This window comes from Taudactylus pleione, unplaced genomic scaffold (assembly GCF_031769625.1).
Source record: "Taudactylus pleione unplaced genomic scaffold, aTauple2 ptg000707l, whole genome shotgun sequence".
NCBI lineage: Eukaryota > Metazoa > Chordata > Amphibia > Anura > Myobatrachidae > Taudactylus > Taudactylus pleione.
Window position 1 is genome coordinate 16,716,228 of NW_028285109.1, and position 21,749 is coordinate 16,737,976.

The 21,749-nt window shown below is 44.9% G+C and overlaps 1 protein-coding gene across 3 annotated transcripts in view; it reads left to right on the forward strand.

Moving 5' to 3' along the window:
* The window catches only part of ACTN1 (actinin alpha 1), a 139,114-nt gene that overhangs the window by 105,962 nt on the left and 11,403 nt on the right, over positions 1-21,749 (forward strand). For all 3 annotated transcript variants that reach the window (XM_088456527.1, XM_088456530.1, XM_088456528.1), the window contains exons 12-18: positions 2,490-2,640; positions 4,217-4,325; positions 6,515-6,655; positions 7,799-7,981; positions 8,411-8,545; positions 16,762-16,941; positions 17,969-18,115. In XM_088456527.1, coding sequence (XP_088312653.1) covers positions 2,490-2,640; positions 4,217-4,325; positions 6,515-6,655; positions 7,799-7,981; positions 8,411-8,545; positions 16,762-16,941; positions 17,969-18,115 — 1,046 coding nt within the window. The remainder of the gene's footprint in view (positions 1-2,489; positions 2,641-4,216; positions 4,326-6,514; positions 6,656-7,798; positions 7,982-8,410; positions 8,546-16,761; positions 16,942-17,968; positions 18,116-21,749) is intronic.

Sequence of the window (21,749 nt, forward strand, 5' to 3'; positions counted from 1 at the left end):
ATTTATATACCGTTTTCAGATCTTTTGTGCTGTGTCCTGTTTATGTTGAACAAAAAAGTATTTATGTGCTTCCTAGCACCTTCATCCCTAATACTGTAGTTTATAAGGAATCCCTTTGTAGCTTATGACACAGTGGCGTAACTATAAATTTTGCTCCCCCCTGCCAAAAATATTTCTGACGCCCCCCCCCCCCCCCCACCATGGCATTTTGGTAAAATAATTACAGGGCCATTTATACGCAATTTGGCTCCCAGTGCAAAAGTTAAAAATGTTCCCTACCCCCCTAGTCAGTTTGCATGATTTTTCCTCCTTGTAGTAATGCCCCTTACACATTATACCACACACCATAATGCCCTTTACACATTATGCCGCACACTGTAATGCCTATTACCAAATAGGCAAATAGGCAAACTTACATATTTGCCCCCTGACACCAATTTATACCCCACAGTAAGGCTTCTAATTACTTTTAAATTACCTGCTCGTTGTCAGGCATCTTATACAGTGCACCCAGTAGTGGCCCCCCTATGCAGTGCCCCTTATATAGTGCCCCAGGTAGTGGTCCCCCTATGCAGTGCCCCTTATATAATTCCCCAAGTAGTAGTCCCACCAGTGCAGTGCCCCCAGTAATAGTCCCATCAGTGCAGTACCCCCAGTAGTAGCCCCCCCAGCAATGGCCCCAGTAGTAGTCCCCCCCAGCAGTACCAGTAGTAGTAATCCCCCCAGCAATGCCCCCAGTAGTTCCCCCCAGCAGTACCAGTAGTTCCCCCCCCAGCAATGCCCCCAGTAGTCCCCCCCAGCAGTACCAGTAGTAGTAACCCCCCCCAGTAATGCCCCCAGTAGTTCCCCCCCCAGCAGTACCAGTAGTAGTAAACCCCCAGCAATGCCCCCAGTAGTCCCCCCCAGCAGTACAAGTAGTAGTAACCCCCCCAGCAATGCCCCCAGTAGCCCCCCCCAGCAGTACCAGTAGTGGTAACCCCCCCAGCAATGCCCCCCAGTAGTAGTAACCCCCCCAGCAATGCCCCCCAGTAGTAGTCCCTCCCCCAGCAGTACCAGTAGTTAACCCCCCCCCAGCAATGCCCCCCAGTAGTAGTAACCCCCCCCCCCGCCCGGCCAGATGGAAAAAAAAAAGAACCTCCACTTACCTTGATCCCCGCTCCGGCATCAGCTCCTCCGTCTGGCGTCCTCCCGGGCCGGCCCTCTCTGCATGATGGGAGAGCTCTCCCATCAGCCACTGCGGGAGCCAGGAGATGCCCAGCTCAGGCAGTGGGCGCAGCAGCCGATGAGAGTCTGTTTGACTCTCATCGAGTGCTAAAACAAACACACAGCAGCCGGCGCCGGCGGCTGTGTTTGTTATGCTAATAGTGTAGTGCGGACGGCACTTATCTGCTGTCCGCACTACCGCCCTGCCTGGGTGACTAACAGATGCTAGAGGTACAGTAGGTCCTCTAGCATCTGTCTCCTCCGAGGCGGCGGCCATTTTTGGAGGCTAGTCCGCATGGTCTAGTCCGCATGGAATCTGCAGCCAGAGGACCCCACAAGCCCCCGCGCCTCCAAGCCTCCGCGGGGTTTGCGGGGGCTGTAGTTACACCACTGTTATGACACAGAGTAACATTGCAATACTAAAGGCACTTATGGGACTTTTCTGTCCTTTTCAAGTTCACTATAAAAGTGTGCGGTGGTCTGCAATTACCGAACAAGAAACTTTAAGGTGGTGCAGCTGCTGTGTATAGGACAAACAAATCATTCTGAGGGAGAATAACACATAAATCGTGAAAAAACAAATATCATATTTTTTTTTATTTTTTCTTTACTTTTCGTGATTACAAACATCAATGTACAGAGTCCGACTGTAAAAAATTGTAGGTATCGTATATAATATATAAACTAAAAACAAAAATCGTAGGTTGCCAAGTAATCCCACCTTTGTCCAGACCACTCCTGGTGCTAGGGCCACGTGATCAGATTACATGATGGGTTTTTTTTGTTTTTTGTTTTTTACAGTCGTCGGCCAATGACTTCTTTACCTAACCGATCATGGTCCCAATTAACAAACTAGATTTCCTGGCAGTAGCCAGGACCAGTTGATTAATTCTGGTGATCAGGGTTGCTGTTTTGTGCTCGACGCTGCAGCTGTTACTCACATATGGCCTGATTCCAAGTCACGCAGATCCAAACATGGCCGCAGTCTGAATGCAAATGGATTGTTAACTGCAAGATGCGTATGTTTGCTACAGCACATGTGCACTTTGCTAAACTCATTAGATGCGCTCACATCCTAACTCAGAATCAGGCCTATAATATAATATCTACAGCAGAACAGAGTTGTTCCTGCAGCTAATCTTTACCTATTTTATTATTAAATTGAATGTAAGCATCCTTTGTGTAGAGGCAATGAGAGCGTTTGGATATAAGCGTGAAATTCTCTCTCGCTCTCTCTCTCTCTCCCTCCATGTTTTCTACCTTTTTATATTTTCCTTCCTCACCAGGTAAAGAAAACATGCTGCAGAAGAAGGACTATGAAACGGCCAGTCTGTCAGAGATCAAGGCTCTGCTGAAGAAACATGAGGCCTTTGAAAGTGATTTGGCTGCTCATCAGGACCGGGTTGAACAGATTGCAGCTATTGCCCAGGAACTAAAGTATGTCTGGAGCAGCCTTTAATATTACTAGGCAGCTTTTCCTTTCAGAGATATTTAGGTAAAACTAGACTCCGACTAGAACCACAGCTGCCCTCTCTCTCCTGTAACAGTATAAGCTTTGTATTGACCTTTACAACTGACTTTTATGTAGAAAATGGCAAGTACCTCCCCCAAATGACCCACAAAGAGCTGCAGACCATAATCGGAGCAAAAACTAGGCTAGCCTATAAAGTAATATAAGTACTATGTATTATCGTGTTTGGTATGTATGAGTGGTTGACTGTGACGAACTGCCGACATACGGTCCCTGGTGGCCTTGTGCTGTCTTACCTTCTCCCGGTGGCTGCAGCAGCTCGAGTGTCGTCTTCTGGGTACCGGCAAGTGCTGTCTCTGCAGCGGCGTTCCGGTGAATATCAAACCTTTTAATTCCTATCCCTAACCCCCCCCCCCCCCAATAGTGCCTAACCCTCCTGGTGGTGCCTTAGCCTAACCGTCTGCATCCTCAGCATGTTGACATTTCACATGGTGACCGTTCAGATGTCAACATTTTGAAAATGTTGACATGGTGCCTGTCGACATTTGCAGCCATATTAATATTCTAATGTCGACATTGTGGTGTCAACATTATGAATGTCAACCTGGCTTAACAATTAACCTCCTTTACAGCTAGACACCCTGCAGCCTAGAAAGTTACTGTCCCAGCCTGCCCAGGCACTGTAGGTAATGTGCTATAGCAGCGCAGGTTCTTTACTGTAGAATTAGTCTGGCTGTCATTGTGATGTGTAAGATGGCCAGTTGCAGGAAGGTTGGAATGGTGGAGCATGTTGTAACTTATCTGCTGACAGTTCCAGTGAAAAGCCCTACAGAGCCATCTTATTTACTATGGAATGTATAGGTCAAAGTTCACAGATTAGTTTAGTCTATCTTTAACCAGTGCCTGAGAATTGTGTGCTGATTTTTGTTTAAATCTGGGTACACATCAGGACGACAGATCGGCCTTCCAGCCGATCCGCCGTCCTATCTAATGATTGGTAAGTACATACACACTTTCCAATCCTCTGCCCAATGTGTCGTGCCTAATGTCACTATTGGGCAGGCATTTACATGTGTAAATATGTTAACTACTCCTTGAAAACTAGATCTACGTGTATGCAAGTATACGGAGAAGCATGTTTGTTTAACTCATTGGATGACATGTGTGAAAACTAACACAGACTAAATAGTTTCTGTAACCCTAACAACCAACTAGATTTTATACACTGCGCTAGAAAAAGAATTGGTTGCTATGGGCTACAGACCTATTTTCTGTGTACCAGTTGTCGTACATATCCTGGCTGAATCACTTATTGCGGAAGGATAAGGCTGCTAGTAATTGAGATAAAAACTGCGCATAGATCGATATACAGATGTATGTGATCCATTGTAGTGGATGAATACTATCTGGATTTAAAAGTCAATCAGCAATCCTAGGGATTTATCCCAGCTTGCTTGTAACCAACCTGGAGTAAATGAGCTCTTATGTGATATTGCAGAATGTCAGTGCTCACTGGACTCTACTCTCTGTGTTCCCATATAGTGAGCTGGATTACTATGACTCTCCAAGTGTGAATGCTAGGTGCCAAAGGATCTGTGACCAGTGGGATAATCTTGGTACTCTCACCCAGAAACGCAGAGAGGCTCTGGAGGTATGACATCACTCTCCTGCATAAATGTCCTTTGCTTACCAATTCCATGGGCTGGACACTCATTACATAATGTTTGTATGTATTGTCAGTTTATGTGAAAACATTGAACAAAATACACAAAATGAAAATATATGGCAAGATCATAAATGTACTTTAAGGTAAACGTCACCGACTGTTGCTCAGACCAGGAGATTAGGGTCTGTAATCGTGTTACTAATCATCCCATTAAGATTTTATCTGTGTATAATTCACTGCAATCTGTTATCACTGCTTGTGGACATTAATTCTGGGTACACACTGACAGATACATTGGCCAATCAATTGATCGGCCAATATATCTGCTGCCCGTCGGCTAGTGTGTACCCACGATATGTCGGTGAACATCGGCGTTCACCGACATATCGCATTGGCTGTGCTGCACAGCCGATGGACAGATATGTCTTCAGAAATATCTGTCCATCGGCAAGTGTGCCTGTACACACACAGCGGCAACCGTGAGGAGGGGGGCGGGACCCAAGGGCACAAGCAGATGATGGCCGTTCAGTGTGTATGAACGACCATCATCTGCAGATATATCTGTCAGGTGTGTACCCACCTTAAGAGTCAAAGTGATATATCTGGTTACCCTGCCTTATCCAAAGCAACTCTCATTGTATGTATGTATGTATACATGAAAGATATTCTGATTCATCTGCTTGACCCAAGGGCACAAGCAGATGATGGCCGTTCAGTGTGTATGAACGACCATCATCTGCAGATATATCTGTCAGGTGTGTACCCACCTTAAGAGTCAAAGTGATATATCTGGTTACCCTGCCTTATCCAAAGCAACTCTCATTGTATGTATGTATACATGAAAGATATTCTGATTCCTAATGGGTTTACGGTGATTATAAAGTATGGAAAGTCTTGGACTGCAATGGTGCATCTTTAGAGGATTTGACTCTTCCTTTAATATACAGTAGTTTAACACCAATAATTTGCAGATGGCACCAAATTGGCATCCTCTGCGGCTATCCCTTTAGCAGAAAGACAGGACTCTGGAGCAAATTTGTCTGTTATCTATTTTTTCTTCTTCAGGGTCCATAGGGTTCCAGTATGTGTAATACAAAAGTAATACTGTTATTATGGAAAGTTTTATTCTTTGAATATATTTGTCATTTAACCAAGTACACTAGCGACCACAAGTGTGAAAATGAATGACTAACACAAGAAGGCCGCACAATAAACACTCTGTAAAATGCACAGAACCAAATAAAGAGACTTAGAGGTTTGTGCTTTTTTTCTGTATAAAGCCATAAACACTACAAATAAGGATTGAGCACAATTGGTAGACATGTATGTATGTATGCTGGCAAAGTGCGGTGACCGTATTTGTTCAGCCATAATCCTAGAGACACTGATTCCTAGATCATTTGCAGTGTGCATGCAGGCTGACTCACCTGCAGGTGACATCCTATTGTATGGCTGTGTTTATTCAGCCTTTGATATTGACTCTGCAGAGCTTGCTTTACTCTGTGACCATGGCAAATGTGTCTTGTAGACTTTATTAATGACTGCGGTTGTTCCCTGGTGGACAGCTCTGATTACAGTCTTACTTTATTTAGAGTGGTTAGTAATGACATTTATATTCAAATGACAATCACCCTTTCAGTTGTCGGCAAGGCCATTTATCATAGTAATACTGTGCAGGTGGTAGAGTATTTGTATTGTGAGGCTTATGCAGAGGAACATCATTTAGACATGTTTATCCTCTATCCCAATAAAGGTGAGCACACAAATGCAGGGCTGTGCAGCATTGGCCAGATTATTCTGATTGGGATCATTACTGGGTGGAAAATGATAGTCTTACTCACTTTAATGTAGGATTAATGTATTTAGATGATGCTATAATCCATGAGGCCTACAATCCCGAACTAATTGTATAGTCTACGATTGCACCCCCAAGATTGGGTATCTATTAGTATCCAGCTATTTTATCATTCTCATTGGGTGGTAGAAAGTTTTATGTAAAACTTAACTCCGTGACCAAGAGCTGAGAGATACTTCCATAACCTATTTACTATAAACCATACTCTTCATTCACCTAAACCCATTTGTAGTTTGAACTAATTATTCTAAAACTATACAGTGTACAGAAAACCTGGAAGCTTGCAGTTTAATATCTTCCCTGTATAAATCCTTTACAGAGAACAGAGAAGTTGTTGGAAACCATTGATCAACTTTATCTGGAGTACGCCAAGAGAGCCGCCCCATTCAACAACTGGATGGAAGGGGCCATGGAAGACCTGCAGGACACCTTCATCGTTCATACTATTGAGGAGATCCAGGTAATGTTAGAATTTCCCTGTGCACTTATATTTTATGATCCATTAACACTGGATGTAAAAATACTGTACACAAATAAGTAATGTGTCCACCCATTATTCCATCTGCTATCTCTTCTCATTTCTTGTTTTATTTGTTCTATCTGCCATTATTGATAGAGGCAATGCCTCTTGCGGTTGTTTTTAATGACTGATTACACAAATTAATGTTTTACTATTACTGCTAGAGGAATTTGGTTATTTGGTTTAGACGATAACGTGCCAATAACAACCTCCTAATTACTGGGTGACTACCAACAACTAGGAAACCATTAATTAGGAAAACTGTGGCAACCACATGACACAAGATGTAAGGCTTTGGTCTGTCCGCTGTGACCCCTCACACTTCCTCCAAAGCCGTGACTCTCTGGGATAGGAAGTTTTTTGCCCTCCAGCGAGATATTCCAAAGAGAGTACTGACTTGTAGGAGCATATTTAATACATTTTACTAAAAGATGCATACTTAAAAGGTACTTAACTTTATATTTAAAGAAAAAGAAACCTTTGGAAGATTGATGCTTAAATTATTCAGAAAAGTAAAGCTGTTGACACCATCTTCAAACTATGTAAATCTGTACAATAAAATGGTCCGTAATTAATTACTTATTAATGCCTTATGCCTTTATGTTCTTACAACAAGTGGGAGGTTGTGGCTCATATTCTACGTAAGTCATTTACGTTAAATGTGCACAGCTTATGCGAGTACTGACAAGGCAGGCAATTATAGTATTTATTTTTTATTTTACTCCAAATATTTTTTTTATGTAACAAACTAATAAGAAATGACAGAAGGAGGTGAGACGTTGCTGAACTACAATGGTCATCGTACACACAAATGCATAAATCTGTCGTTGCATCATATTTATTGTTCTTGTTTTTCTATGGTCTTTGGCAAGTTGCAAGTTTCACGTTTAACATTTGTATAATTTTCAATTATACAATGTGCTGCTTAGAGGTATAAATGACAGGTTTCATGTGTAGAGCTATATGGATGGATTCAATGGCCATTCACTCGTGGTACTAAGCCTTGAATGATAGTGAATAAGATCATGATACTGATAACGGTGGATGTTAATGTAAAGTAAATGCTTGCGCTCCATCTTCCAGGGACTGAGCACAGCACATGAGCAGTTCAAGGCGACATTGCCAGAGGCTGACAAGGAGCGACAAGCCGTCCTCGGAATTCATAATGAGGTTACAAAGATTGCGCAGACTTACCATGTCAATATGTCTGGGACCAACCCCTATTCCACTATCTCCCCTCAAGAAATCAACAACAAGTGGGACCATGTGAGCTGATTTCATTGTTCTTTTATTGTAGCCATCATTTCAGTTATGTGACTGATATTGTTCCCTTTACAATAATTCCAAATTACATATAAATGCCAAGCACTGTATATTTATTAAATACTGCATTATTATTATTATGATTTGCCACTTTTTTGGCATTTAACCATGTATCACTGTAATGACCGTTAATAGCAATCGATCATACATGCGCAGGAGTAATGTGTGTAGATCTGTGTTGGGTAGGAGCCATTTGCTTTATTATAGATTGTAAGCTTACACCACGCTTTCTTATCACCATAAGGTTCCTTAAGGTGACTGTGTAGCTGGAGGCAGCAGTAATGTTAGGACATGGATGATTATTTTGTTACAGAACAATGTTGCTGGAAATGATAAGGGCTGTGCCAAGTGATTGTATTATGTTACTTGCAGGTAAGACAGCTGGTGCCCCGTCGGGATCAGGCTTTGATGGAGGAACATGCACGACAGCAGCAGAACGAACGGCTGCGGAAGCAGTTTGCAGCACAAGCCAATGTCATTGGGCCCTGGATACAAACAAAGATGCAGGTACAGAGAAAGAGACATAAAGGAAACATGGAAATAAACCTTTTCTAAAACCAATAAGCAGCAAATTACAGCAAGGCCCCTGCTTATCATTCCACTCTGCATGGGAGAGCGATTCAGTTCAGAGACGTTTTGGTGTGAGGCAAGTTCTAACTACTGTGCTCACCTTGTCCAGCCTTCTACCCTTCAGTCATTTCATTATAGAATGCCTATTCTACACCAGTAATGCAAGTGCACAGGCAGAAAGAAGCTCCAGTTATGTAATATGACAGATGATGAAACCAGAGGAGAGAGAAACTACTGTACTGTATATAGAAAGTACAAATGGTCACTGGGCTTCCTTTCCCCTGCCAGGCAAGACACTCATGGGGTGATGTTATCAAGCAAGGAGAAGTTACCCATGGCAACCAATCCGCTTCTACCTATCATTTTATAGCATGTACTTGACAAATGCTATCTTGAAGCTGATTAATTGCTATGGGCAACTTCTCCACTCTTTGTACTGCTTGATATATCACCTCCCTCAGTTTAAAGGCATCATTGAGGAAAATGATACAATTAGAATGCATTGTCGGGACAGCAATGGGGCAACCCTCGACCGACGCTCCTGGCGAGGGCCATCCTCCTGGCCAATAGGCAGATACGCCCCTGGATCTAATATCCCGGACATTCCACAAGAATTCCTTAAGTCCACAAGAGGCTATGCTTCCTCTTCATACTGGTTATGTTAACACCACCTACGTTAACGCTCGGCATTGTGGGCGGTAACAGTATAGTACACCGCTGTCCTGGCCTTATTAAAAGCTAGATGGCTCAGGCAACTAGTAGCTACTAGGTGGTCTATTACATCTCCCCAGCAATCTGTATGATTATTTAATTAGGGAGCTGCAGAGTTTGCTATTGGGCATTTGGGTCTGTAATAATTGTTAGCCCCTGTGGGTTATGTTATAACATAATCTGAGTTGGGCCTACGGCCGCATCACCGTGAGCAGTAAGAGCAAGATAGCGAAGTGTACTAATACCCTGCTGCTCCAAATGGTGATGTTAGTGCTCACCCTGAAGGTTTCCATTTACGCCCGGTCTCGTCTGGTCTTGGAAAAATAAGTCAGGCCTGGTTTGTACTTAATATACCCTGTAATTGTCCTCAGTAGACTGTGGGTTCAATACTCAGTAATGTCAGATGGTAGCAGCAGCGCTACACTAATATGATATGCAGATTGTTACGTAACCTATCACTGCTACTTTGAGTGTCTGTGTCTAAGTAAGCCTATATAGCTACAGAATTGTAAGCAGCATTAAGCTGGGGCTAATGTAACATGATTAATATTTGGGGATGTCCTAATACCACCTCTATATAAGTAATTGCTTCTCTGCCATGGGTTTTATCAGTTAATATCTGATATGTCTCCTTTTCTGGGGTACAGGCAGTGTGAGATTGACATCTCCAAGTACACATAGCCAGAACTCTCGATTATATACTTAATGTGTTTGTTTCCCAGGTAACTCACGTCCAAGATGATATGTAGTTACCTTTAACGTTATATCTGTACCCCTGCGTTTAATATTAGGGTTACACTATGATCAGAGTAGCGGGCACAGCCTTGGGGCTTACTCAGATTTAAAGTCCAGGGGAGAGAGGGAGAGAGAGGGAGAGAGAAAATATGAATCTATTTCTACTTCAGGGTCCATAGGGGGTCTACAGGGTTGACCTTGGGGTATAGCTGGATCTGGATCCACGGGCACCACGCAGTTAAAGCTACAGCTGCTCCCAGGAAGCACTTGGGTCCATCCTCCTCTATACCCCGCCTCGTGGGGACAGACCGGGGGTTGCTAGCTGTGACGGCGGGCTCCCCCTTCTCTGAGGCATACCCAGTCAGACCACTAGACCACCAGGGTTACATTTGCGGCTAGCGGGAAGCCGGCAACCGGGGTTAATTGCTAGCCAGGGGAGGAAGCCTTCCCTGTTCAGCGGCTCCTCCCCTCAGCTCAGCGCGCCTTTCAGCACAAAGTCTGGCGTCACTGAGCTGCAGATTCCTCGGCCACTCCTCCTCTGAGGTCTCTGGCGGCCATTTTCTCTGTGGCAGCGCAGATCTCTCAGGGAGCACGCGGACCGGTCCCCCTGTGTACCTCTCCCCTGTTTAGGACAGCGTACACAGCACTATAGCCCTCCCAGACACTGAATCTGGGCGGTTGATTGTAGTCGAAAGGTGCAGTGAGTACAGGTTGAGTCTCCCATATCCAAATATTCCGAAATACGGAATATTCCGAATCACGGAATAATTTTGGCATGACTGAGATAACAAAACCTTTGATTTTTGATGGTTCAATGTACACAAACTTTGTCTAAGGCACAAATTATTAAAAATATGGTATAAAATTACCTTCAGGCTGTGTGTATAGGGTGTAAATGAAACATAAATTTATTTCATGTATGTACACAAACTTTGCTTGAGCCACAAAATTATTGAAAATATTGTATAAAATGAGCTGCAGGCTAGGTGTATAAGGCGTATATAACAAATAAATGCATTATGTGTGTATATTGGGGTCCCATTCCCAAGATATTTCATTATGATATGCAATTATTCCAAAATACGGATTATTCCGTTATCCAAAATACCACTGGTCCCAAGCATTTCGGATATCGGAGACTCAACCTGTATATCTTTCTGCATGGTATGTGACTTTTGCTAGTGTTGCCTGTCTTTGCTTATTTCTACTTACTGTCAGCCTATACCTATCCCTTTCCTTCTCCGAAGCCCTGCAGGTGTGTGGGGTAGGGGGGTTTCTATAGACCTCACTTATATAAATCACGTATTTGTGAGGTCCGTCACATACAGTTGTGTGCTACACAGTGCCATATAGTGGGCTGTTGTTCAGCACACGGGTGAGTGCGCTTGATTCTGCTCTGCTGCCATATATATTTATTTATATAATATATTTTGTCATGTCGGAAGAGGAGATTGAGCACTCCATGGCTCCGGTGTTGGTCTCCTGCAGACGCTGTTCTGCAGGAGTGGATGGGGAGGATTTATCACAGGATGGCCTGTGTAGACGGTGCCAGGTGGTTCCTGGCCCATCAAAACCCCCTATGACGCAGGAACCACCATGAGCGATGTTTTCTCAGGTGCTGGTGTCTATTGCGGACCGTCTGTTGGTCCCGACTGCTGTCCCTAGTAGGGCGTTGCCCCAGCCTGCCATCCCCCATTCCCCGGGTGTCCCGCAATTATTGCAGAGCTCCCCCCCGGGTCTCAGTCTGTTGGTCCTTATGCGGGGTTACCTATGTATATACAGTCTAACCCTGTGACGCAACAGTCTGTGGTGCCCTTTCAGGCCCCTGTGGCGGCTCCTCCACCCTGGGTGGATGTGCTCTCCAACTCAGTCCAAAATTTGGCGGCCGCGTCTTCGGCTCTGAATTGTTGCAGAGTGACATGCCTTCAAGGGCGTCAAAACGCATATTTATCAGACTCCGATGGGTCCTCAGATGATGGGGAGGTTCATAACGACACTGACTCGGACACCTCGGTCCAGGAGGTAGATACCAAGCCGTCCATTAATGTGCGAGCACTGGTTAGGGCGGTGCGAGCCATTCTCCTAATAGAGGATGAGGCACCAGCTCCTAAGTCGAAGTATCCTAGTTTCAAAAAGACCAAAGTGGCTTCTGCGGTGTTTCCCCATTCTGATCAGTTGACGGATCATATGGCGGTGGCTTGGCAGGCGCCCAGTAAGAGATTCCTGCCACAGAAGCGGTTAGCTTCTAATTATCCTTTTCCTGAGGCTCATTGTAAAAAATGGGAAACTCCACCGGCGGTGGATTCCCATGTCATCCGTTTAATAAGGAGCGCTACTCTGCCATTACCGTCTATATCCTCGCTGAAGGATCCCACGGACAGAAAAGTTGAGTCTTGCTTAAAGTCCATTTACTCCCTCTCAGGGGCAGTGGCCCAACCGTCCATGGCCATCTCCTGGGTGGCCAAGGCCATTGAGGGTTGGGCCAACACATTAGAGGATACCTTTCCGGACGATGCTCCGGATGTCCAGAGGGCGTTGTTAGGACAGATGAGAGATGCTGCTTCCTACATTGGAGAAGCCTCTTTGGAACCTAGTCTGCTGACCTCTCGAGTATCGGCTGTAGCAGTGTCTGCCCGCCGATCCTTATGGCTGAGGTCCTGGAGAGCGGACGCTGATTCAAAGAAAGGTCTGGGGGCAATGGAGAATTGCTATTTGGTCCGGACTTGGACAAAATAGTGGATACCCTGGCTAAATCTAAGTCCGCTTTCCTCCCTTCAGCAGCAACACCTGCCAAAGTCCGGAGCTTGGCCTTTCGTTCCTTTCGGGTTCAGGGTAAGGCAAAAGGCAAGTCCTTCCCGAGGCAGTCGGCGGCTAAGACCGCCTCTAAACCTAAGAAGCAAGCCAGGAGTGCTCGGCGCCCTTCTTCCAAGCAGGAGGATAAACCTGCTGCCTGATGGGACGGGCCTCCCTCTGGGGGACCTCAGAGTGGGAGGCCGACTTCTCCAATTCGCCCAGTGTTGGCACAATACCACCACGGATGCCTGGGTTCGAGAAGTAGTCTCTCAGGGGTACGCCCTGTCTTTTCGGTTCAGGCCCCCCCACCAGTTTTTTTGCACGAGTCCTTCTCTGGACAAGACCAAAGCTTCCCAGATTCAGGTAGCTATAGAATCCTTGCTACAAGCAGGGGTCATTGTTCCCGTTCCGCAGTCTCAACGCGGGACAGGGGTACTATTCTACTCTGTTTCTGGTACAGAAGCCCAATGGCTCTCATCGCCCTATCCTGAATTTGAAGACTCTGAACAAATACCTCAGCGTTCCCAAATTCAGGATGGAAATGTTACGTTCCATCATTCTGGCGATGGAACCCGGGGCTTACATGGTCTCCCTGGATATCCAGGACGCCTATCTCTATGTGCCCATAGCACCTGCACACCAGCGGTATCTGAGGTTTGCTATCCTGCAACATCACTACCAGTTTCGGGCGTTGCCTTTTGGCCTTTCCACGGCTCCGAGGGTGTTCACCAAGGTGTTTGCAATTATGGCCGCCCACCTTCGGGGCCAGGGTATACGGCTGCTGCCGTATCTGGACGATCTTTTTCTGCTGGCAAGCTCCCCGGAGGTACTTCTTCGACATCTTCACCTGACCATTGCTTGTCTTCAAGCACACGGGTGGTTGATAAATTGGAAGAAGTCATCTCTGATCCCATCGCAACGGATGGTCCTTTTGGGAGCCCTTCTGGATTCTCGTCAGCAAAGGATTTTCCTGACTCCAGAAAAGGTGTCCTCCCTACAACTGAGGATACACAGTTGCCTGAGCAGTTGCAGGGTGTCGGTCCACTCGGCAATGAGAGTCCTAGGGTCCATGGTGTCGGCATTCGACATGGTGGAGTTTGCCCAGTTCCATTCCAGGACCCTGCAGGGGCAGATTCTGTCCGAATGGAACGGGTTCCCTCACCGGATCCGATCCCAGACGCTGGTCTTGTCCCAGGAAGTGCGCCGGTCTCTAGCTTGGTGGCTTCAGCCAGCTCATCTCATCGAGAGTTGCCCCTTTTGGATCCCGGACTGGGTTCTGCTCACAACAGATGCCAGTCTCCGGGGTTCGGGGGCAGTGACCAGCTTGTTGTCTCTTCAGGGCCGTTGGTCTGCAGAGGAAGCAGTTCTTCCCATAAACGTTCTGGAGCTGCGGGCCATGTACAGGGCTCTGCTGTCATCAGGCACCGCTCTTCACTGAAGGGCGGTACAGGTGCAATCCGACAACGCCACCACGGTGGTGTACATCAATCACCAGGGAGGAACTCGCAGTCGAGCGGCGATGTTAGAGGTGTCTCGCATCTTGGCTTGAGCGGAGTGCCACCTTCCTGTTATCTCGGCAGTCTTCATCCCGGGAGTCCTCAACTGGGAGGCGGACTTCCTCAGCCATCACGACGTGCACCCAGGGGAATGGTCGCTTCACCCAGAGGTGTTTCAACTGCTCGTGGACAAATGGGGACTGCCGGAGTTGGACCTGATGGCCTCCCGTCACAACTACAAGTTGCCTGTTTATGGCTCAAGGACAAGGGACGCAGGCGCAAGTGTGGTGGACGCGCTGTCGGTGAAGTGGACATTTCACCTAGCGTACCTGTTTCCTCCGATCTCCCTGCTGCCTAGGGTAGTAAGAAAAATCAAACAGGACGGAGGCACGTTTCTGCTGGTGGCTCCAGCGTGGCCCAGACATCCTTGGTACTCAGATCTCAGGAGCTTGTCCATCAACGTGCCGTACCTTCTGCCTCAGCGTCGGGACCTGCTGTCTCAGGGACCCTGCCTTTACCCGGATCTGGGTCGACTGTCTTTGACGTACTGTCATCAGTACCATGCTGAGGGCGCATAAGCCTGCGTCCGCTTGGATTTACCACAGGGTTTGGCACACTTACTTTCAGTGGTGTGAGTCCAGAAACTATGAATCTCAGATGTTCAGGGTTTCTAGGATTTTGGCATTTCTCCAGTCAGGTCTTGACCTGGGCTTACGTCTGGCTTCCCTGAAGGTTCATGTATCGGCTCTGTCTGTGTGGTTCCAATGTAGGATCGCTACACTGCCTGATGTTCACACCTTTTTCCAAGGTGTTCTTCGAATCCAGCCTCCCTTTGTGCCTCCAGTGGCTCTGTGGGACTTGACGGTGGTTCTTCGGGTCCTGCAGGGACCTCCTTTTGAGCCTCTTGAGTCTGTTGACCTCAAGTGGTTAACACTTAAGTCTGTTTTTCTCCTGGCAATCGCTTCAGCCAGCAAGGTATCTGAGTTGGGCGCGCTTTCCTGTAGTCCCCCCTTCTTAATTTTTCACCAGGACAGAGCGGTTCTTCGCACTCGTCCTGAGTTTTTGCCTAAAGTAGTCTCTAAGTTCCACATCAATCAGGAACTTGTGGTGCCAGCTTTTCAGTCACCTGACCTTACAGCTGGTGAGGTTTCATTGGACGTTGTCCGTGCCCTCAGAATTTATGTGGACCGGACTGCTTCTGTTAGAAGGTCCGATTCTTTGTTTGTCCTCTTTGGTTTTCACAGGAGGGGTTGGCCTGCCAATAAACTGTTGCCCGTTGGCTTTGTTCTGTTATTCGTGAGGCTCATATACAGGAAGGTTTACCTGTCCCTGCCTCTGTTAAGGCTCATTCCACTCGGTCTGTGGGTCCTTCTTGGGCTGCTAGACGTGGTGCCTCCGCTGTTCAGCTGTGCAAGGCAGCCACTTGGTCTTCAATTCAGACGTTTTTGAGGTTTTATGCGTTTGACACCTTTGCCTCTCAGGATGCATCCTTTTAGGCGCAGTATTCTCCTTTCTGCACAGGAGTGTCCCCGCCCTTAGTTGAACTGCTTTGGGACATCCCCAAGGTCAACCCTGTGGACCCCCTATGGACTCTGAAGTAGAAAACAAGAGATATGGTAAGAACTTACCTTTGTTATCTCTGTTTCTACGAAGTCCATAGGGTACACAGGGCGCCCGCCCTGACGCACCTGGCTTCAAATGGGCTGAGTTGCTGGTCACCGGTTTTCCGTCTCCCATTTCTGTGAGTATGGTTTCTTGTGTGTTCCAGTCTTCCTTCTCTCTGTTTAGTCTCCTCCTCCGGCCTTGGCTGCTTACCAACTTGGGTGCCTGAGGCTCGGGGGTGGGGTATAGAGGAGGACGGACCCAAGTGCATCCTGGGAGCAGCTAAAGCTTTAACTGCGTGGTGCCCGTGGATCCAGAACCAGCTATACCCCAAGGTCACCCCTGTGGACCCTATGGACTTACCATATCTCTTGTTATATATCTATATATCTATTATTATAGTACAAACAAGAGGCGTCACTCCAAGACTTGAGAAGATAAATAAAGCCGTGTCTTTAATACATCGACGTTTCGGGGACTGCTACCCCGTCACCCGATGACTGGGTAGCAGTCCTGGAAACGTCGATGTATTAAAGACAAGAATCTCAAAAAAATCTTTTTTAAACGTTGTCATTATGGGGTATTGTGTGTAGAATTTTGAGGACAAAAATGAATTTATTCCATTGTGGAATAAGGCTGTAACATAACAAAATGTGGAAAAAGTAAAGCTCTGTGAATACTTTCCAGATGCACTGTAACATCGAGTGGACAAGCCTCTAATTCTATATATTTGTTTTGTAATACTTAAAATATATTTCAGCCTGTCTGGAACTTATAACATTTATTACACATGATTACATGGTCTGTTCTCTACAGGAGATTGGCCGCATCTCTATAGAGATGCATGGGACTCTAGAAGATCAACTCGGTAATTTACGCCAATATGAGAAGAGTATTGTGAACTACAAACCAAAGATTGACCAGTTAGAGGGTGATCATCAACAGATTCAGGAGGCCCTTATATTTGACAACAAGCACACCAACTATACCATGGAGGTACGTCTAGCTCCTGATGACTAGGTCTTGAAAAGATTTTCTCAGAGATTAGGTTAAAACCAGTCTATTTAATATAGAGTTTGTTCAAAAATTGCTGTGTGCCAGGTCAGTCTTTAGGCTTGCCAAACTGAGCAATTGGAGTAAATTAGCAGTGCATTCTGATTGTTGGCATTAATGGTGGCAGTGCTTGTTTTGTTTGTAATAACTGGCAGTAGCACATAACCAGGTGGGTGTAGTAGGTATTACCGCCGGCCGCATGGCCGGTGGTTCAAATCTCGACAGCAGAAGCCCATGAGGGTTGAAGATCACGAACGTCAAAAGGTAAGTATTAACTAACCCTATTTTACCTCCTAACCCTAACCTCCCCCCAAATGCCTAACCCCCCCTCTAAGTACCTAAACCTAACCCCCCCTTCCCCGCAGCCTAACCCTAAGTCCCCCAGGGGGTGCCTAACCCTAACCCCCCCCTTCCCCTAGCCTAACACTAACCTCCCGCATAGGTGCCTAACCCTAAGTCCCCCCGGCTAGCCACCCCTCCCGGCGTAGGTCTAATGATAGGCGTCAGGATTTTGACGCTTGTCATAAGTACCACGCCGGGATTAGAAAGTCTGGAAGCCGGCGGTCGGGATTTAGACCATCGGCTTCCTGACTACATCCCAAACAGGCTTCCAGCAATTTTGCCACGTGCGGTCTCCACAAGGAGACATCCAGGTGTTCAGAGTGTAAAGTGTAACGTTGGTCCCAGCCTCATGGCATCGTACCACCAATAAAATATAGTGTCTTCAAAGTGTTATTTTGTCTGACATTACGCTTTATTGAACCAAATCCTGTACATTAGGTCCCTATGTACGGAGGCATGATTGTTTTTGGAAATCCTTTTTTGTGCGTGTTATGAGTGATGCAAATTAATTTTTTAAATTCTTAAGGAGCTGAACTTAAGGGGGCATATGTCTCTTTTAAACCTTAATAATTAAATATGAATATCTTTTACAAGCGGCTTTGATACATGATTTTATGCATTATTGCAGCACATCCGTGTAGGATGGGAACAGCTCCTGACCACCATTGCCAGAACTATGAATGAGATAGAAAACCAGGTCCTTACACGAGATGCCAAAGGCATCAGCCAGGAGCAGATGAATGAATTCAGGAACTCATTTAACCACTTTGACAGGGTAAGTATGCATGTGCCTCAGTATAAATATGGCTTTATTAGGGCAAGTATAGGGCTAATCTGATTAAGTGTGCATGTTTATATCTGGTAGTGGTACAACAGTGCAGGGCAACCTTTCCTTCACAGAGGTGACAATAGGTTCCCTTAATACTTTATGGGTGAACTGAAAATCATCTTTATTTTTGCTGAATGCTGTTTTTTTCTATTTTTCTTTACCATTAATATTTTTTTTTATGGCACATGCAGTATCTATGTGATGCTGTATACAGAATTTTACAGGCATTTTTTTCTATGCACCGTTAACCATAACATGTAGTATTTGGTGCCTAGGAGACCAAGGGCCATTTTCAATTAGCCGCGATAATTTCACCGCCGTCAGTGAAAAATGTACTTTGAGTGGTTTCCCGACGTTTGTACCCCAAAACTGCAATTCTGCACTTTTTTTCACCACCTACTCATAGGAGATTCTTTTTCGCCTATTACATTGCATTGCGTTTTCACTTCTGCGAAAACTGTTTGGAATTGAATATTGCGACACTTTTCCACCTGGCGAAATGACGTCATCGGCGAAACTTTTTAATTGAAAACGGCTTTTCGCCTCTAATTGAATACGGCCCCAAATCACTTATCCAAAATCACAAAGACAAAAGATGGAACTGGGGTCCGGGTCTCCAGCAAATCTCTCAGGAACGAGGAGACCAAGTAGTTCCTACTATAGGACAATATAAGACATGTGACAGCAAAGCTCACTTATTTTTGACGACAACAAATTCACCTTTGTGAATGAACCCTAGTTATAACCTTATTAAAACTACATAGATATGTACACTTTTTTTTGCCATAATGGAATATAAATGTGCATGTTTAAAGAAATAAAAAGTGCTGATATTTTATAGTTCTAGGTAACTGTATATGTTGTGTTTGGAATATTACTATACTTTTAAATGTGCATTTGCTTAAAGGCTATTCCCAGATATACATTTTTAAATAACTTCTCTCCCTAAATCCTACTAGAAAAACTGTCTAATGCCAGTGGCTCTCTCAAGTTCAAAGAAATTGCCCTCTCTAGTGCTGTAACCTTTGTTTTGCCCTCTGATGCGCGTATGTATGTATGTACATACGTGTCAAACACAAAGTCACGGCAAGGTCAACCCTGGGACCTCACTGCCGAATGAGTCCTCGTGTGCTGCAGGTGGCACTAGATAGCAGAGAGGGTATTTTCCCTGAAAGCTTGTTTTATGGTGCTATTATCCTTTCTTTATTAATAGTTATAATTATTTATGCTGTACAGTTAAATCACATGGGAGTAGCGTGAAGGCCTATGTTAGGCACCTAACAATAACCCTTACCCAACAGAGCAATATTCAAAAGTACCATCAGATTAACAATTGTAAGGGAGCATTGGAAAAATGGATGTGGCTATAGAGAAACATGGGAATGTGTAATAAATGGGTGGCAATAATGATATACAAAAAAAACATGGTGGAAACCGCCGTCACCTCACAATGGGCCGGTGTGACTACTGTCCTGACTATCACTGTGGCTGTGTCCTAGGATAATACATGCATGAGTCTGAATGTTTAAAAACACTCGTATGTGCAGAACAGGGTAATTATGCATGTAACTAAACATTATCCAAGCACTGTGTACAATAAGCATGCATAGGTTTACACATAAGCTTTGCTCTGTCCTTGTCTGCCACTAAAGTCCACAGCAGGCTTGCTGTTTAATGTATGCCGTCCAACACACTGTCATTTCTTATAAAGGAGTACTCTTCAGGTGAATGTGTGTTTCATGAACTAATTCCTATTATATATTTAAGGATTTCTGAACATATAATCCACTTAGGAGCATCAACACCCACCAATTTCCTATTTAACATTCAAGGTGAGATGTATCAAGTCTTGGAGAGAGATAAATTGGAGTAGTTGCCAAAAGTAACCAATCGGCTTCTAACGGTCATTTCAAAGACTGCTAGACAAATGACAGCCAGAAGCTGATTGGTTGCTTTCGGCATCTTCTCCACTTTATTTCTCTCCAAGGCTTGGTACATCTCCCCCCTCAGTCTGACTCTGCCACTTTGTTGTAGGTAAATATGTTTGTGTGATTTATGGAGGTACATTCATCATTTCACACAAATCAGCATATAAGTGACCCTGATTACTACGTTGGGTATAGTAACCTCTGTTAGTATGGTGCTGCTGACAGTGGGCAGCTGTTTATGGACTGTAATCTTTAATATGTGATGTTCTATTCTATGCAACTTTCCAACATATATTAAGTGGATTTGTTTCTATAAAATCCACCATAACAGCCTTAAAATATTAGGTAATGTAAAATATAGATGACTACAGCCCCTTATGTTAAGTGAAAAGCCCATTTACTCTGCATTAGCGACATTACTGTTGAGTGCAATGTTCCCATTATTTCTTTAGAAAAGCAGTCCTTTCTAAGAAGTAATTCATCTAATACTTTTTTTTTTAATGGAATGAGTTATTTTGTTACCATGTAGTTAATTTTTTTTTTTTTTTATTAAGTCAGGCATATTTACAAAGAATGTGCAGAGACTATTCACAGCCTTGTACAAAAGGAAAGCCAGCGTTCAGCATAATTATATCTCCATGAGACTCCTATAGAAACTCTGCATACTCCTAATATCATACAGTGCAGATTGCTTTGTAGGTGCCATGATGTAGCCAGCAGTGACCTGATCATGAGACCTTGGAGCCTTTTTAATCACACACTGTAATAATGAGCAATGTTGTTCCTTAATGCCTACTGACCAATCCCATATCAGCTTTCAGCAGTCTAGTACAGCAATTAGAATAATGAAAGCAGATATCTGGTTGGTTGTGTATGGGTAAAAGGCTTGTCATTTATTCCATATCATATTATGGCATGATCTCTGAGTATCTGGAATTCTGCCTGTTGCAATTGCTACATATCAGGGTAACAATGGTCCTGGCCATAAGCCATCTACTTTGAACGCCCTCCCCCTGTATTTGATTTGTTTTTAGCTCATAGAAAAGGAGTGTGGCAATGGCTTAAATAACCTGTGGTATTTCTGGTGGTGTTGAGCTACAAGCACTGCTGACCCTGTCAGGAAAATCGCATCCTTTTTCGTGGAGGGACAAGCTCAATAACACACTGCCAGGCACCAAGATTGTTCTCATCTGTGTTCTCAGAAATGATCAGTTTTGCCCCTTACATGCACACCGGTTACTCTGTCTGAGCTTTTCACAAGTCCTTAGAATGGGATATATCATGTGGGGGCACCAGGGCAGTGCATATGGATTATTAGAGAAATGTGTGACCCAGTGTAAATGAAGGGAAGGGGAATAGCAACACCTATGCTTCATCCTGCTTTCCCCCAGAATGTCCATGCGTATTGCCCCTGTGATCGCCATAGGGATATTGCAAGCCCTCTTTGGTGCAAAATTCCTCTGTTCAGTGTCAGGTAAATAGAATGGAACTCATTTGGTGAGACAATGTGTAGAGAATAACCAATGCGCGTGAGTCCTAAACCTTCCACTGTTAAATACATCCTTGTCACAAATATTAATTATAACTATTTTTCTTTTCTTTTTTTCCCCTACCCCGTGCATGTCACTTCCTGCTTTATTCTGCATGACCCT